This window comes from Ixodes scapularis, unplaced genomic scaffold, assembly GCF_016920785.2.
Source record: "Ixodes scapularis isolate PalLabHiFi unplaced genomic scaffold, ASM1692078v2 PGA_scaffold0__279_contigs__length_252992795, whole genome shotgun sequence".
Taxonomy (NCBI): Eukaryota; Metazoa; Arthropoda; class Arachnida; order Ixodida; family Ixodidae; genus Ixodes; species Ixodes scapularis.
The window spans coordinates 3,167,586-3,185,891 of NW_024609835.1; the positions used below are offsets into that span (position 1 = coordinate 3,167,586).

Genomic DNA, 18,306 nt, shown 5'->3' on the forward strand with positions numbered 1-18,306 from the left:
ATTGCACCTCCGGAAAGGGAGTCCCATACCATTTAGTTCAGTGAAGTGCCGTCGACAACATTGTTTTTTTTTTTTTTTTTTCAGTGTTTATCGTAATAAAAATGTCGTAAATAACGCCAAATGCCTCGACAAAAAAAAATGTTCCAGAGAAAAAAAAGAGAAAAGTAAGCCAACACTGTGGATCGAACCAGGGTCCGCTGCGTATGAGGCAGACATCTTACCACTAAGCTACGCTACCGCTTCCGAGACTCGTTGTAACCGCTGCCTACGTCGAACGGTCGCAGCGTCCATCTCCACGAGCCAGCCAATCCGGCGTGAGCGCAGTTTTAGGGGGTGTATCGCTTGCGCCGTAAAAATTATGCTGCCGGGATTGGGTCCTTTCGTTTGGAAACGGAATTTCCAATAGTACTGTATGGCTCAAATACAGTTCGAATACCAAGGGTTCTCAAAGCGCGGCTCAGAGGTTCGGAGAGACCTTTAACTTGGGGGATGCACACTACATTCTTAGCTCTTTCTCTCCCACGCGGTTGCACAATTTGTTTAATTTGGCTGTTGACGTTGTTAATAAACCACTTTGGGTAGTCACGATTCTTCAAAGCTTCCTGTAAATGAGACATCTCATTTGCGCCATGAAGCTCGTTGGATGGCACAGTAATTGATTGGCGTAAAAACTATCGCACTACTGAATTCTTGTGTTGCACTTGGTGATGGGACAACAAATTTAAAAACTTGTCTGTGCCAAGTGCCGGCCAAAAGCACCCACTTGATTTGGGGCTGCTCGAAATTCCTTCCTATTCGAAATCTGCACATTGATGCCGTGCCCCCGGAGTACCTCGAAGTTACACCGAGTGGACGAGCCCCCATCCCACTAAACCTCTCGACCACAGCAAGCAGATCCTGGATTCTTGGCTTTCTTACGTGAGAGAAGCCAATCTAACTCAGTATATCTTGCCACTCATTTTTTACTGGTTCCATTTCCATCCCCTGCTTCCTCCTGCTCGTTCCCCCCGGCTCATGTGACTTTAGTTATGGGCAATGAATTGTATCCATGTTTCATATGAAGAATCAACGGTTCAGTCACCATCATTATCTTGTAAACCTAGTACCTGAATCTAGCCTCTAAATCATGCCAACAATCTTCTAAATATAAAAGTCTTTGTGACAAGATTCCCTTCGTCCCGAAAGCAGTAAGAATTTCAAATGTGGCGTAATATGGTTTCTAAACTCGTTAATATATGCCTTAATGTATTATTACGGCTTATTCTTGCTCTCATACTGTTGTAAGCGTTACGCAGCTATAGTAGTGGCTCCACAAAATCGGCCCAAAAACTTACTATTGGTGGTAAAATACGTCGATCTTCGGGGTTTGTGTTGTGTTTCTTCCATGGTTAACGTTACTGTTTTAGTTTCGCTGAAAGGTATCAAAGAAAAAATACATCACGTTATACTTATTTAAAATTGTAATATCACGACGGAAAAGTGTTTCACCGTCACTTAGTACAATGATGGTCCGGGTCACATTTTTATATTTATGTAAAAAGTACATGTGAAAGCCATTTTCTCGGGAGGAGCCTTGAGCTATATGTGAACGCTCTAGTTAATTTTATTCCGGAGATACATAATTTTGAAGCTGGAGGAGCGGACATTGCCAAGATTTAACTGAGGTACCTTTTACAGCCGAGAATTTCTCACAGAAGCACCCACGAGGCGATATGTTTTTTAAAATTTATTTTAGAAAGGTTTACAGCTTGTTTACAAAATATTAAAATAAAAATAAAGGATTTCAAGGGGAAAATTGCACTGAAACATGCCAGTGAAACACGTTTAAGAGCCTTTCACGAGTTATTTAGATACAAACTTATAACATATCGCAAAATATACTATAAACCTGAACGTTTTTAGATGCAAAATAAAAATATATAAAATATATGTGCTGAGCATGTTGGTGAGTTTGTTAACATGGTAAATATTAAAAATTCTTCAATTTTTATTTGTTTTAAAATCTTGTTACCAGTTTGTAGGGACTTGAATTAACTTTTGATGGCAAAATTATTAGTAACATATGATTTGCCAAAGAGAAAAGCGACAGCGAACCTTCACATTGAGCTAGATTGTCTTCGTTGTAGGGGCTTTGCCGCACGACGTGGTCTATTAAGGGATATTTTCTAAAACCGACAAGGGTATGTAGAGCCGTACTGCCCTATCATGGAGTGTAAAAATTTATGCTGACCCTTGCTTATTTTTATCTTTGTGTCACTAGTCGTCGCCCCCCCCCCCCCCCTTAAAAGAAATGCTGGGTGAGGTTTGCATTTTTAAGTCAAGTTGGATTTAATGGTTTTAGATAATGCCAAGTAAGTTTTTAATTCAAATTAAATCTTAATTTTTTTGCAATGACAGGGTTGATTACAAGAGTAATTACAAATTTAATTATATAGATCCCTTATTTTTTTTTAAATGGACCCTTTAACAGTACCAATGCTTCATCAACTTTGTTTTCTGTGCAATGTTTACTTTCACAAGAACGATTTGGCGCGCGTTTCATGAAACACCCTCTATGTAATGCTGAGTGCTTCTCCCAAGGACATAAATTTCACGTAATATATATTTTACACAAAATATAAACAAGTATGACTCAGAGCATCGTTGTATGAACTGAGGTAGAGCACGGAACAACCTAACACGTGTCGTTATAAAGTTTTATTTGTATTCCATTGTACGCGTATACGGTAGGCATCTATACGTAGAAATCGTAAGCTGGAAACACTGATATACCGACTTTCCAGATACTACTTCCCTCACTCTTTGTTTTCACTGTAACCAGAACGATCCTCGAATGCGGGATTTGGGTTTCATTGTAATGTGCCCTGCGTGCAGTTCGCTACTGCAGGTAACGGGGCGTCCGCCGACAGTACTTCGTGAGCAAAAGGCCGGGGGAGTTTTAGAAAGCAAAGTAAGAAAACAGTGCGATAAACTAAGCTAGGAAAGCATGAATTTCTACAAGCTGCACTACTGAACAGTCGTCGTCGGTTCTAGAAAATGCATTTGGAGCAGACATGGCGCGGTAAGGCCACTAAACGAAGAAAATCTAACTCTTAAATAAAGATTTGTCGTCGATTCTTTTTTTTTTGGGGGGGGGGGGGGGGCGGGGGGGAGGGGGAATTGATATGTTCCTCAATATTTTGCCATCAAAAGTTAATTCAAGTGACAAAAAAATATTAGAGAAAGTTTAAAAGAAATAATTGGATGGAATTTTTTTTTTCAGTATTTACGTGCAATTTTGCCAGAATTAGAAAGTTCAGCAGCGTTTCTGCATTAATACCAAAATTCTAATAATGGCTCGCCAGATTTTTATATTCGTAATATGCATGTAAAGATGCGCATTTTTATATATTTTACGACGTTTTATATAAAATAGTTTGTTTGTGAATAATTTGTAAATGGGTCCCTAAAACGTTTTTACTCACTTGCTTCGTAGCTTTTTATTTTCTTTTGCTTAGAAGTTCTTTTATTGTGTTTTTAATATTCCCTGAACATGCAAATTTTCATAAAAATATCCCTACGAGCATGGTTCGGTGTGAAATTAATGACTGCGGAAAGTACTATGGTGAAACCTTGGCAATGTTAACGCCTTAAACTTAAGCCAACTTTCTTATCTCTATCACATATAGAGTGTACAAAAATATAACATATATATGGATATATATGGATATATATATATATTGTTAGGAAAAGAAGAGGACGACGGGCTCGTGCAGCAAAAGGCGAACGAGAGGGCTCGAGGATTTTGAGCGTGCTGACCCCAACCGCCGATTTACAAACCGCATTGTAAATCTCATCCAGCATTAAATCATCGTTTTCCAACATCTTAACAATATATATATATATGATACGCACCATTATTGCATGAACTGAGGCGCAAACACCCAATTTCACCTTAAAACTGGATAAAGTGCGAGTCTGGTTTGTTTCAGATCCTGAGATAGCTCATCCCAAAGTGTGTCAAGAAAAAGGCATGTTATGTTCACTTTCAGATAACCCAGTGCATAAAAATACGACGATTAGGGTACACGTTGCACGCAGAACGGGGCTCGAGCGCCGGAGCCCTCTGGTGTTTCACCAGAGCAAGCTGGCAGCTAATGGCCGGTTCAGAAATAATTTCACGTATTCGGCGGCAGAGCACCTGTCTACGCAAATACAGCACTATGAATACACAACAAACGTTGAGTGCTTACATTGTATGTACATTGAATTCATCCGTCTACTTATTGCTCTTGGTGGTATGGTCTCCATGCCGGTGTCAGGAATGCTCACAATTCACAAACACGAGGTCCCACTGGGTTTAATGCGTTAGCATTAGTGCCCTGGTTCGTTCACTGACATTGGGCTGGTTTGGAGCACACGTATATAAAGTTCGCAACGTCGCCACGAAATGGCCCGACAGCCCGAATGGCTTCGGAAGAGGGTTGTAAACACTTTCTGCAAGCGCCGACAGATTGCGCCGGGGTGCATATTTTGGCAAGGGGTCGGACACATGGCAACGGAGGCCGCATTCGCCACGCAGTTGGGGCCGGTGGGCGTATTACAAAATATTAACCCATCTTGGCTTACTCGTACCAGCCGCTTCGTGACGCCACGCCGGCGTCTCAAAATAAGCGATCGTGATGCGGCTGCGCGCTTTGGACGCTCTCGGAAGCTCCTGCCGCCGGCTTTGGATACCTGTGAACGCACGTGGGTTGCGTTTTTATTCTCCGGCCTTCCACGTCGTTCTTGACGAGAAGTCGTCAAGAACGGCGGGGCTGTGTCGTTTTCCGCGCATTGCGCGCACGTCCTTTATGCACACGCTAGTCACTTGATCTGCTTTTACCAGGGAGAAGAAGGGTTTTGAGAATTTTCACCCCGCGGAAAAGTGCTGAGAGGCTGTATTGACCATGCTTTGTTATATACAACCGCTGCGCGAAATTCTCACGCATTTCTTTGTGAATAAGCTTTTTCCATAATGTAACGCGCAGCTTCACGAGCGGCGTCACGACGTTTCCCATAATATGACGTTCCCATAATGCGACAGTGACATCGTGTGTCATCGTGTCTTCACTCGTGACTTCGTGACGTCACGAGTGGCGTCACGAAGGTCACTCGTGAAGCCGCATCGGAGCGGAAGCGGAGGAGGCGGAGGAGAAGGAGTAAAGGAGGAGGAGGAGGAGGAGGGGAGATGCCAGCTACCCGTTGAGGCAGTCAAGTGATATCACCATTCATAAATCACAGGGAGGCATGTATGAAAAAGTGGTGTACTCGTTTTCTAAATGGCCATCTACATGGGTAAGGGTCTGTGTTGTACTCATCGATCTCTGTGGCACGTCAGACGAAGTTGGTAAATTGTGTGCCGCCAGGGTCGACTACGGCTGGCTCGTGGTAGCTCTGTATCTCTCCTCTACGGCACTCACCAAATATTTCGTGCAAGACAAAGAACTTCTATCAAGTCATAAAGGAAAACGTCCCATTAGGCCTCGAGGGTTGTGCGCTCGCTGTTCTGCTGTGCCATCTCGGGAGAGCACGCTCAAGACTAATGCTGAGGAAATCAAAAACGCCGAGCAGTCTTCGGCAGAGCCGAAGACTGACATCGAAAGTATCACGAACTTAGTCAAAGTGTGGACTGTAACGCTGTCTCGTTCTCCCGCCTTGCTCCTGCTGTCCTGTTTCCTGGCACCGGCAGAACTTAGACAGAGGGGAGATTCCAGATGTGAGAACAATATTTCCTCTCTTCGAACAAAGCGGTGAGCGACGATACTCCAATATATGTATATTGTGGCGTTTACGGCTTACAAGCTGTTCATTTACTGGACGTCCACTTGCTTTGCTCGTAGGCTTCCAACTCTGTCGCGAGCACTCTGTCTTATTCTCCTCGTTGTCTTCTTTTCCGCGACTTCACCTTCGCTATATTATCCACTCCCGTCTTCTGGAATTTTATCAGGGTTTAACGAAGTGCTTCATACAAGGACAGTCGATCACGATGAACCACGAGAGCCCGGGATCGGTCGTTTTGGCGTATGCGATAGACCACGTCACTGAGCCGTTTCACGATTGTAAAGGGTCCTTGGCAGCGACGCTGCAGTTTGGGGACAGTCCTCGTTTCCGAATCGGGTTATACAACCATACCCTGTCGCCTGGTAAAAAAGGGCGTGTTTTGACGTGTGCGTCATACTGGCTCTTCATGCGAGCGAGGCCGCTTGACAGCCGTTGTCGAGCAAATGCATGCATTCGCTCAAGATTTGTTCACAGCTTGCTCACGAACGACACAGGGTCTGTGGCCGATACTGATGCTCGTGGGCTGGTTAGTTCACAGGGTATACGAAGGTCATGGCCGAACAGCATCATCGCTGGCGCATAACCGGTGACCTCGTGAGCTGCTGTACCGTATGCGTACAAAAATAAGTTCACAACGCTGTCCCAGTCATCTTGACGATCATTTACAAACATCGTCAGATGTTGTAAGACGGTGCAGTTCATTCTTTCTTCCAAGCCGTTTGACTGCGGGTGGAAAGGTGTGGTCCTCGTCTTGATGATGTTGAAGATCTTGCAAAACTTCTTGAAATACGTGAGATTCAAAGCCCCTGCCTTAATCCGAGTGAATGCTCAGGGGCGCTCGTACCTGGTGATCCAATTCTTCACCAGGGCGTCAGCAATTTCAGGGGCGGTCTGGTTTCGAGTTGGAATAACCTCCGGCCACTTTGTAAAGTAGTCAACAGTGACTAGCAAGAAACTGTTACCAGATTTAGATCGGGGAAGTGGGCCTAGCACGTCAATACCAACGCGCGCAAAAGGCGCACCCGTCACATGCTCTTGACGGGGTGCTCGCTGTTTGGCGTGAGGTCCTTTACGAGAGGCGCACATGTCCCACTGACGACACCACTGCTTCACGTCACTGTGGCACTTCAGCCAGTAGAAGCGTTGGCGAATCTTCTTTATCGTGCGATTCACGCCTAAGTGTCCTCCTTCTGGACTGGTGTGCAGTTGTTGAAATACGTGGGAGCAGAGTGTGTGTGGCAGTACCAGTTGCCAGACAACTGAGCCACAGCCACCTGCAGCGCACTCCCAGCGTCGATAGAGAACGTTGTCGCGAAGGTATAAAGAGTCCCATTGCACCAAGTAGCCCTTAAGGGTAGGAGATAAGATGGATACCTCTTTGCCTTCAGGTAGTCTGTCCTTCATTTTCCATTGTATGAGCAGGCCGATGTCTGGATCGTCAAGTTGAGCTGCCCGAAGAGTTTCCGCTGTCTACGCTTCGTTGCCACAAGGAGTTGCTTTGAGCGAGATGCAGCAGTGTTTTACAATGCTTGTGCACTGCTTGCACGACTTCTCACCGCAAGGGCGACGCGAAAGGCCGTCGGCATCGGTGTGGAATGAGCCGGGGCGATGCTGTATGTCGAAGTTGTATTGGTTAAGGCGTTCCAGCAGTCGGGCGACCTGTCCATCAGGGGACTTAAAACTCAACATCGAAGTTAGTGATGCGTGGTCGCTTCGGATAATGAATTTCCGTCCCAGAAGATAATGATGGAAATCGGTTATGGCCTTGATGATGGCCAAAAGTTCGCGTCGGGTGGTGCAGTAGTTGCGTTCTGGCTTCGTAAAAACCTTACTATAATACGCAATGACTCGCTCATGCCCATCTTGTTCTTGCGATAGTACAGCACCGGCTGCCGAGGCGCTAGTGTCGGTTTCAAAGATGAATGGTGTTGTGTCTTTTGGGAAGGCAAGAGTTGGTAGAGACGTGAGGGCCGTTGTGAGTGTCTCGAAGGCCAGTTGGCATCTTGGGGAGCAGACCAACGGAGCTTTCTTTTCTCTCAAGATATACAAGGGCTTGGTGATGTGGACGAAACTAGGAACGAATTTTCGGTAGTACGATGCCAGCCCAATGAAGCTTTGAACGTCAGCGGTGGACATCGGGGTTGGCCACTCGGCAATAGCAGAGAGTTTCCGAGGCCGAAATGATGTGCCGGAGGTACTCAACCTGCCTTGTGCACAGCGAACATTTCTTTAGTGTAAGCTTTAGGCTTGCCTTTTGAAGTCGTGCAAGCACAAGCCCTAGATTCGCCAGGTGATCGGAAAATGTCTTGCTCAATACCACAAGGTCGTCGAGGTATACAAGACAAACTGCGCCTATGAGACCATGCAGCACAGATTCCATTAGTCTTTGGAATGTAACCGGGGCGTTGCAGAAGAACGCGAATGGCATCACTCGGAATTGATATGAGCCATGACCTGTAGTGAAGGCAGTCTTTTCGCAATCATCCGGGTGTGCGGGAACCTGCCAATATCAACTCTTGATATCAAGCGTAGAAAACCACTCGCTGCCTGCGAGAACGTCCAAGATATCGTCAGTTCGAGGCAAAGGAAAGTAGTCCTTATTGATGACATCATTAAGTCGTCGATAATCCACGCAAAAACGTGTTGACCCGTCCTTTTTCTTCACCAGTGTGACTGGTGAAGACCAAGGGGAACACGCAGGTTCAGTCACGCCCTGCTGTAGCATGGTCTTTACCATGTCGTTAACAGATGACTGTTGTGCAGTGGGAACGCGTCGAGGAAATTGTCGTACAGGGGTAGCCTGTCCCGTCACGATGTGCTGTGTTGCTGCTGATGACAAGTCCATATCCCTGGCTCCCGTGCTGAAAAGTTCTGTAAATCTTTCAAGTAGCTTATGAAGCTTACCCGCGCTGGTTTTATCGAGGCCAACAGTCGCGCCCTCGTAGAGAAGTAACACGTGTGGGGCCAACTTGGTTGGTAATACGTGGAGGCACGGACACGGGAACTCGGCGTTTATTGGGAGTCCACCGTCGCAGAGAAACGTCACTGTGGCAGCACCCAAGGGAAACGAGTCGGTTCCCAAATGCAGCCATCCGGCATTGAAGTCAAGCACGCATTTGTGTGCTTTGAGAATATCAACGCCAAGAATGCACTGCTCCTCGACAGCCGGGATGACAAGGGGCAAAGCAGCTTGAAGGCTTCACACAGTGAAAGGCACGGTAGTGCAGCCGAGTACAGCTACCGGCGCCCCTGTTGCGGTCTGTAGAGCATAGCAACCGGAGTTTGCTGGGGGGTCATTCCATGCCAAAGGAGACGGCAATTTTCGTCATATTTTGGATATGCTTGAAAAAAATAATATGAATAAAGACACATTTGAAAGTAAGGATGGCTAAGTTTGAGGGCTGAATTATGTTTATTTTTGCTGACGTCATGCCCCAAAGTGCAGGGAATTTGAGTAAACCTCCTGTCTTTCAAAAAATTGCTTAAGAAAAGCTATTCTTACCACATAATTTTACGTTTGCATGCAATCAAGCATAAATATATTCTATCTTACCTTAAAAGGAAAACACCTTACGCCGCCATTTTGGGTCCAGACAGGCACTCCAAACCGAAGCAAATTTTTAAGATTTCTTGAATTTTTTTAGACAACTTGAAATTAAAATTTGACTGAGAAACTTTTTCTACTTATTTTTATAAACCTTATACTCGACTAGGTTGCATTACAGCAGTAAAAAATTATTCGGACAGTTTTTAATTAAATGGTGAATATGACACTTTCTTCAAAAACTGCCCTATAGAGGATAAAAAAAAGCCATGTGGGCAACGGTGCTCGAATTTTCTGAAATAGCCGAAAGGTTAACCAACTCCCTCTGTTCAACATATCAAAAAATTAGAAAAGTACTTTTTGATATTTTGGAGAGATTATTTTTTAAATATGAGGCAGAACAACATCGCCTCCAGGTGTTCACCTCGTCGGCAACGCACGCCGTCGTCTGGTGCGGTCGAGCGAAACACTGCACGGGGAACTTGATTTCGTTAACTATATTTTTATAGCTAACGCTAAGAATCTTGACATTATGACATGTCTATTTATAGTGACTAGAAAGGTGATATTTTTTTTCGTCTAAACAGTATGTTTGGGTGCGCTTGCAAGTTGAATAGCGACAACTCGAATACTGTTTGGGATACTTTTTATCAAAGACGAAACAAACCACATTTGTAGTGCATCGACATTTCTTTTTTTGTTATGTACATGAATGTAATATATAGTCCAGAAATACTATGTACAGATGTCACTCAGATAAGATATCAATATACCAGAAAGGGCAGGCGAATACTCATATTTAGGGGTTTTCGATAGGAGCATAACACATAACTTTTTTTTCATATAGGGGAGACATATATTTTACAAGTGGTAAACACGTAACATGCTTTTGTTGTGTTATAATCTTCGAATGGCCGTTGGCCTGAATATCCACTCTTAACGTTCTGCTTCTTTTAATGTTCCACTCTCTGTATTTCAGTTGCACTATGTATTTGCACACCAATACCTTTTCGTTGAAAAGGAGGAAAATCACCGTTATCGCTAGGCATCGTTGACGATTTCCAGCGTTCACTATTTCATTTTTTACAAGCAAACGCAGTATGACCAAAAAGTAAAGACGCGCGCCGTCTGCTGACCAATTTTGATGAACCGTCTGCGTTCACAAACTCGGTTAGCAGACGACGGCTTTGTCTCCAGTCACCTGAGCACATGTAAAGTGCAATTGAAGCCTTCAAATTAGCGTGCCAAAAGAATATTATTACGTGGTGGCTAAAATAAAACCCACGTCCATCGTGCAGGAAGAGTTTTCCATGCGAATTTAAGACATCGCAGCAGACGGTTCACACCCGTGACGCTCCAGACGTGCGCAGTGTTCTAGCCTATGACATGAACTAAAAACTAATGAAACACTGATATTCTAAATGTGATATAGTATTTATTGACTATATCTTATATTTATCTACATAAGAAACAAAAACGTCGGTGAGCTGCAAATGTGCTTTGTTTCGGCTTTGATAAAAAGTATCCCAAACAATGTTTCGAGTTGTCGCTATTCAACTTGCAAGCGCACCCAAACATACTGTTTAGACGAAAAAAAATATCCCCTTTCTAGTCACGATAAATAGACATGTCATAATGTCAAGATTCTTAGCGTTAGGTATACAAATATAGTTAACGAAATCAAGTTCCCCGTGCAGTGTTTCGCTCGACCGCACCAGACGACGGCGTGCGTTGCCGACGAGGTGGACACCCGGAGGCGATGTTGTTCTGCCTCATATTTAAAAAATAATTTCTCCAAAATATCAAAAAGTACTTTTCTAATTTTTTGATATGTTGAACAGAGGGGGTTGGTTAACCTTTCGGCTATTTCAGAAAATTCGAGCACCGTTGCCCACATGGCTTTTTTTCATCCTCTATAGGGCAGTTTTTGAAGAAAGTGTCATATTCACCATTTAATTAAAAACTGTCCGAATAATTTTTTACTGTTGTAATGCAACCTAGTTGAGTATAAGGTTTATAAAAATGAGTAGAAAAAGTTTCTTAGTCGAATTTTAATTTCAAGTTGTCTAAAAAAAATCAAGAAATCTTAAAAATTTGCTTCGGTTTGGAGTGCCTGTCTGGACCCAAAATGGCGGCGTAAGGTGTTTTCCTTTCAAGGTAAGATAGAATATATTTATGCTTGATCGCATGCAAACGTTAAATTATGTGGTAACAATAGCTTTTCTTCAGCAATTGTTTGAAAGACAGGAGGTTTTCTCAAATTCCCTGCACTTTCGAGCATGACGTCAGCAAAAATAAACATAATTCAGCCCTCAAACTTAGCCATCCTTACTTTCAAATGTGTCTTTATTCATATTATTTGTTTCAAGCATATCCAAAATATGACGAAAATTGCCGTCTCCTTTGGCATGGAATGACCCTGGGACAACTCGGTTTGCCTTCACCAAAACTTCTGGCCGGATTTGAGAGGTTGTTGCGCCGGTATCGACAAGTTCACGCACTGGTACCCAGTCTAGGACGCCTTGGAGGTAGATGGAAGTCAAAGATGAAGCCAAAACGCGAGTTGACGTAATTCTTCTTGGAGCCATTGTCGTTGAGGTCCGGCTACCAAAGCCAAGGTCATGGTTTGGGCACTGCGACCGCATGTGACCTTGCTGGTGGCAATTCCAGCAACTTGGAGCTGGAGGTGTTGCCGTCTTTATTGCTGGAGTTTGCGGTTGCATGAAGGACTCTACACGCGTGGATCAAGATGCCTGTCGGGCAGCCTGTACCTCCCAGGCACAAGTGTGTGCTACCCACAGAGTCTTAGGGCGTGCAAGGTGAACCGCCTCCTGTACCTGAACAGACGAGATGGCGTCGATAAATGCCATGGTAGCGACAGCTTCCACCGTGTCCTCTGGGCGTTCAACGTCATCCGCGAGGTCGGAGATTGTCTCCAGCGCAGACTGACGACGGTTGCGAAGTTGTGCATGATGAAGGAACCGAAGCGGCCCTTCCCCATTGCGCTCGTTCAATGCCGCGACCAAAGCCTGGTAGGATTGACGATTTTCAGGAGGCAAAAGATGCAATAGGGTCAACGCTGGTCCGGCGAGATGGACGGCCAAGTCTTGATGAGTCTTTTGGGCCTCTGACCAATGGTTCGCTTCAGCGATGAGGTTGAATTGTGATATGTAGGGGAGCCAAGGAGGGGTACCGTTGTATGTTGATGGTTAGTCGCATGCTCGGGTACTTCAAGGGGGTTTGGGCTGGAACGTCAACGACTCGGGGCTCCATGGGGTCAGGCAATCGGTCCTTCAGACGATGGAAGCGTTTAGTGAAAGATTCTGTCAGTTCCCGAAGGGATGAGGTTGCGCTTTGCAGAAGCTGGCTCTCCCGCCGTGCGGAGGAGGCTTCCGCATGCTGGAGGTGGGTGGTTATAAGGGCTACGAGCTGGGAAGCTGGTGGGTCCGAGGTGGCCAGATTTCCGGCGCTGACACTCGCGGTGTGTTCACCTTGGGGAGCGGATGTAAATTCCATGTTTCGGGGAAAACGTCGGCCGGAACGGAGCTCCACTTCTGACACCAACCTAGCCGTTACAGCTTACAAGCTCTTCATTTTCTGGACGTCCGCTTGCTTTGCTCGTAGGCTTCCAACTGTGTCGCGAGGTTCTGTCTTCTTCTCCTCGTTGTCTTCTTTTCCGCGACATCATCTTCGCTACAATATATATATATATATATATATATATATATATATCTTTCTCAGGTGGTTTAGCTCGGTATATCACAAAATCAAATACGTCCAGAGAGGAACAGAAGGAAGAGGGAAGGAGGGGAGGAGGAGCAGAGGAGGAGAAGGTACGGATGAGGAGGAGGGGCATACTCTTCCCTGAGTACTCTCCCCCCTCCTCCTCCTCGAGAGCTGCGCTCTACTTCGGCGTCACAGGGAGTAGTAAAAGCTTTCATTTTTTATATTTTTATGTCGTCCACTTTTCCTCCCCTTGTTAAGCAATCCGCTATCAGATCTTTGATGTTACATAAATTAATGCAAGAATTAATAAAACATCCGCGTCAAGCACCACAATGCAATTACCTTTTGGGAGTTCTCGCTAAGGAATTTATGTAACTTATCGTGCGAATAATGGTTGGAAAAGAGGCAGATGAGAATTCACTGGTAACGCACTGTTTTCCATTAAGTTTATACCAATATGGAAGATACAGCAGGTATAATCTGTCTGTAGTTTTGAGAAACTGAAAGAGAAAGAAGTTTTAAAGGCCATGTATACAGCAGCACACCTCCTCAGAAACAATAAATAAAATTTACCATAAGATGTATTAATAGAAAATTTACATGTTTATTGGTTGAACCATAAAAATAAGAAAAAAATATGCATTCATAACTGAGTCGTGCTCTAAAGATTTTATTTGGTTATATAGCCGCGGAAGCATGTGCAATATAAATTAATAATTTGATAGTAGTTGTGAGTCTAGTTCTTAGAATGCATCTATTTAAAAGGGCGGTGCAACGAGGTTTAGTGCGGGAATTAGTCTTTGTATCTGACACAGCATGTAAACTAACGCTTCTAACGCAATTCAGACGTCCCGCAAAAACCGGTTTCTCAACGTATCACGCTGCAATTTACTACACAGGTGCATGTAGGTGGTGGAAGACTATAGTGAAACGTTGTTGCTAGTTGGAAGTCTTCGTTGTCCGTCCCGCCTTTCTATGTATCTTCCTCATGCCCAAAACAGGTTTCTATTTTTTGTTTTTGTTTTCTTTTGAACGAGGTTAGTGCATTTTTTAATTTTGTCATTGAAAATTCGCTACAGGTCGCCCGCTTCCTCCGCTAAGTTTAGAGGAGGAACTTGATTGGTGTCTATTGGCGAATTCCACGTGTAGATCCGGAGCGCTTTCCAAAATCCGCGAGGGAGGCAAAATTCCGCTCCGTGGGACCCGCTCCGAATCGACGAGGGGAACATAAGCTCGTATATTTAGAGCGACCTCCCGCACACCCCGCCCCCCCCCACCCCCCCCCCCCCCCCCCCCCCCCCCGCTTCCCCCCTCCGCCGTTCAAAATTGCCGCGTCTCTAACTTGACCAGCGTTGACTTGACAAACCCACCAACGCCTCAGCCGACTTATCTTTCCGACGACCAGTGGCCACTGTCACTGCTTAGCTGCATAAATAACACGCGACACAGGCCGGGCGAAATTATACGTACCACGGCGCCCATGTCACAAATAACGAAGACGTCCGCGTTCGGCACCGTATGTGACGCCGTTGAAGCGGCGGGGCACGGGCAGCGATTGCCAGCGGTGGAGTTCAGATTTCTGGTACGACTTTAATAAACACTCAAGTAACAAACCGTCACTTGTACGGTCGTTGCCTAATCTCTTCTTTCTTCATTGAACGGGGAAACGCCGGCGGAATACACTGTAGAAAAGTAAACAATCACTGGCTGCAGAATGAACAGGCCTAACCTTGCGTCTGCCTCCGGCTTTTCTGTCGTTCTTCCTCTCACGATCACAGATGTCAGCGCTGCCGATTTAACACGCTCCAGTCCCGGCTTTGTATCCCTGGTCTACACGAGGTAGAAGCGTTCGAGCCGTCACAATCCCGCATAAACAACCGACGAAACCGACCAGATCCAACTCGACGACCCGACCGTGGCCCGACCGGCCCGCCGACCTCGCCAACCGCGCCGCGCAACCACACTGCGGATTTAGAAGGAAATGACGTAGGGCGTTCTGTCAGCTTCCGGAATGATCTGTAAAATCCCGCAGAGCAAGTTCGGCGGGGTTTGAGGCGCTCCACGGAGCGGGCGCTGCCAGGGATTTACGAGTGGAAGATGACCAGCTCGAGCCAGATCTGCTAGTGAATATGCGCGCTCCAAATAGAGTGCTTTTGGAGCGCTCGAGATCTGCGAGCAGAATTCATCATATGTCACGAGACGTGAATTTTTCTGCTAAATATTACGGCTAACTAACTGATGCATATGCCACGCTGATGTTAGTTTCCCGCTAAATTTATAGAAGAAACTGGATTGATGTTTTTTCCAGAAGACGGGAAATTTACCGCAAAGATTTGCCGGGAAACTGGGTTGACGTATTGGTCACGTGGCGTCGATTTTCCGAAGTTGCACGTGACGTCACGTGACGTCACCTGCCAAAAATAGCAGGGAAACTGAATTAGCTCATAAATCACGGGACATCAATTTTGTTTTGCTAAATTTAGCAGGAAAACTGATTCGGTGTGTATGTCCCGTGACGTCACGTCACATGACAAATTTGCCCGCTAAATGTAGCTAAGAAACTGCATTCGTGTATTGGTCCCGTGATATCGATTTCCCCACTAAATTTAGCGGGAAATGTGCGGACAAACGGATGGATGGACCAAAGTGTGGGATCGGGGTGTGTCGTTAAAATCACTTCAATCTTCAAAAATTTCAGAATATTATTTTTCCTGCTAAAACTGCGGTGCCTAGAACGCGGGTGCGACTGGTGTGTTTAGCATCCTATTCCACCCATGCTTTGAAAGTGAACCCAAAGTGGTAATAAATGACGACACAAAAGCCGGAATGTCGCGCTGTCGGATGTCGAAATCCTGAAAATTGTACAAGTTCTGAAAAAAAAAAAAAAAAAAAAAAAAGCACGAGCAGACGTGAGTGTTGCTGTCGTAGCGGCGTCCCAACTTCTGGCTGCCGAAGCTTCCGTGGACCGTCACACCAGAGAGCGACTTACAGCAGAGCAGGCTTCTGCCACATACACCAGAGCTGCTGGGACGCCGACAGGATCGCGACCGACGACAGCGTGACACTCATGTGACGTCATCAGGTGGAAATCGAGGGACCACTTTTTTGGACGTGGTAAGCACACCAGTCGGAGACACGCTCCAGGCACCTTACTAAAACCAAGACCGAGCTGGCGACCACTGCGGGAAGCTCGGCGCGTAACTTCGGCGCCTGGGGGAGGTGCCCATTGCGATGCCTTGCCACTCACAAAATAGTTCAACACGTTAGAAAAAAAAAAAAAGTTACAGCACTTTTTAAAAAAAAAAAAGGTTAGAGGTTAGTTTTGGCGTATTTTTTTTTTTATCCAGTGAATCTGGATATTTCGTTCGTTTTTCCCGAAATTGTAACGATATGCGAGAAAGCAGAAAAACCTCCGAACAGTCGTGACGTCATACGCGTCCCATTGCTTGCTTGACGGATATATTTTCCGCATTGACACCAGCCGTGACGTCTCCTTCTGACCTTTTTGAACCTAGCAAGAGTGTGCGTGCATAACTTTGACAGGCGCTGAAGATGCGCGAGAGTGAAGATTTCGAAAACTCCTAATATGACGTCATGCTCCGGGAAGGAGGGGCTTTAGCGGTACTTTAAAAATTAATTTCTGCAGACTCCGTGCACCAAATAAAGAAAAAATAATCTCGATATTTGTGATACCGGAGTCAAAATAAAGACGATCTAAATGTTTTCCCTCAAGTACAGAACCGCGCCAGTCTCCCTTTAAGGACCACTTCGGTTTTTATTCGTTCTTAGGTATATGGACCAGGCGGCTCGAATGTGTAGTTGTGAAGATGCGCCCACGAAACCTTTGCAGATTTGTCATTTTTTTGAGGAACAAGTTCTCTTTTTCTTTCAACCAAGCGATTTGGAAGGCATGTCGATCCCGTAGAAGCAAATTTTAGGAGGCACCGCAGTTAGTCCTTGTCGGTGAGACTTTTTAAGTACCAAGTTTTTAAGTAAAAACAAGCAGCAAAAATAGCCAGCCACAAGTAACGTACTGCACTCGGAAGTTAGGTCATGTTTGTTTTTGTTTAGCTCCCCACACCCTGTATAAGAGTAAAGCAAGCGCTGTGCGTTTTCGTTAGCTTTGCGCGCTCCATGCTGTGCATGCGCGTCATCGCCATTCGCCAATTAGAGACGCAGTTTGAAGCTCCGCGCGCGCTCAGTGTGGAACACGCAACGCTAACGCAAACGCATAGCGCTTGCGGTTGTTGGTATACGCGATACTAAAACCCACTTATGCGTCGCACCGCTGAACCTCTGTGGTGCGGACGCAGTGCGGAGAGAAAGTACGCCACGGGCCGCCGGTTTAGCTTCTGCTTGAAGCCGGTACATTTCTTACCCCGTAGCCTCAACTACCAATTCTAAGTGTAATAACCACTGATCTCTCTGTCTATTTTCTGGATCGCGTTTGACCAGCTCCGCCTATGGACCGAAATGCGGTCACTGGCGGCCATCTTTAGGTAGAGTTATATCATCTCTAGCCATCATAGTAATATGGCGGACAGCGCAATGGCGGCCGGGTGCCATAAAATAGCCGTGGATCTAGTACACTGTACCGTGGGAGATATTTCGTGCTTGATTCAAGTTGTTCGACGACGCAGATTCTTGAAACCCGGCGTGAACGGTAGCCTCATCTTTGAGGGCCCGGGGAAAGTTCTACGAAAGCGCAGCACCGGGGGAAAGCAGCGCAGCTCGCATCGAAAGCAGACTCCGTACTGGCGTCTGCTTTTGATACTAATTTTGATGCGACTTTCGATGCGAGATGTGCTGCTTTTCCCCCGGTGCTGCGATTTCGTGAAACTTTCACCGGGTCCTCAAAGATTGCGCTACCGCTCACGCTGGGTTTCAAAAACATGTTTCGCCAAACAATTTCAATCAAGCACGAAATATCAACCACCCTATTTTGACGGCAGCCTGCCACCACACCTGCCAAAACGCTGTCTGCCATGGATGGATTACAGTGGATGCAGGAGTTGTACCTTGGCTAGAGGTAATATAACTCTACCTAAAGATGGCCGCCAGTGACCGCATTCGCAGAGCGGGCAAACGCGATCCAGCAATTATCATTGAGATCAGTGGTAATAACAATGCTTTCGCCCCCCCCCCCCCTTTCCCCCTTTTGCGCACACCAGAGGGCGCCGTCGGACGAAGAGGAGGGCATCCTCTTATCCGATGGTGCCTTCTGATGTTTGCGA

At 45.7% G+C, this 18,306-nt stretch overlaps 1 protein-coding gene across 1 annotated transcript in view; it reads right to left on the reverse strand.

Annotated features, from left to right (window-relative positions):
- The window catches only part of LOC120848721, a 60,914-nt gene that overhangs the window by 37,859 nt on the left and 4,749 nt on the right, over window positions 1–18,306 (reverse strand). The window contains exons 2-3 of the mRNA XM_040220734.1: window positions 13,415–13,572; window positions 1,335–1,411 (exon numbers count right to left, since the gene is read on the reverse strand). Coding sequence (XP_040076668.1) covers window positions 1,335–1,411; window positions 13,415–13,572 — 235 coding nt within the window. The remainder of the gene's footprint in view (window positions 1–1,334; window positions 1,412–13,414; window positions 13,573–18,306) is intronic.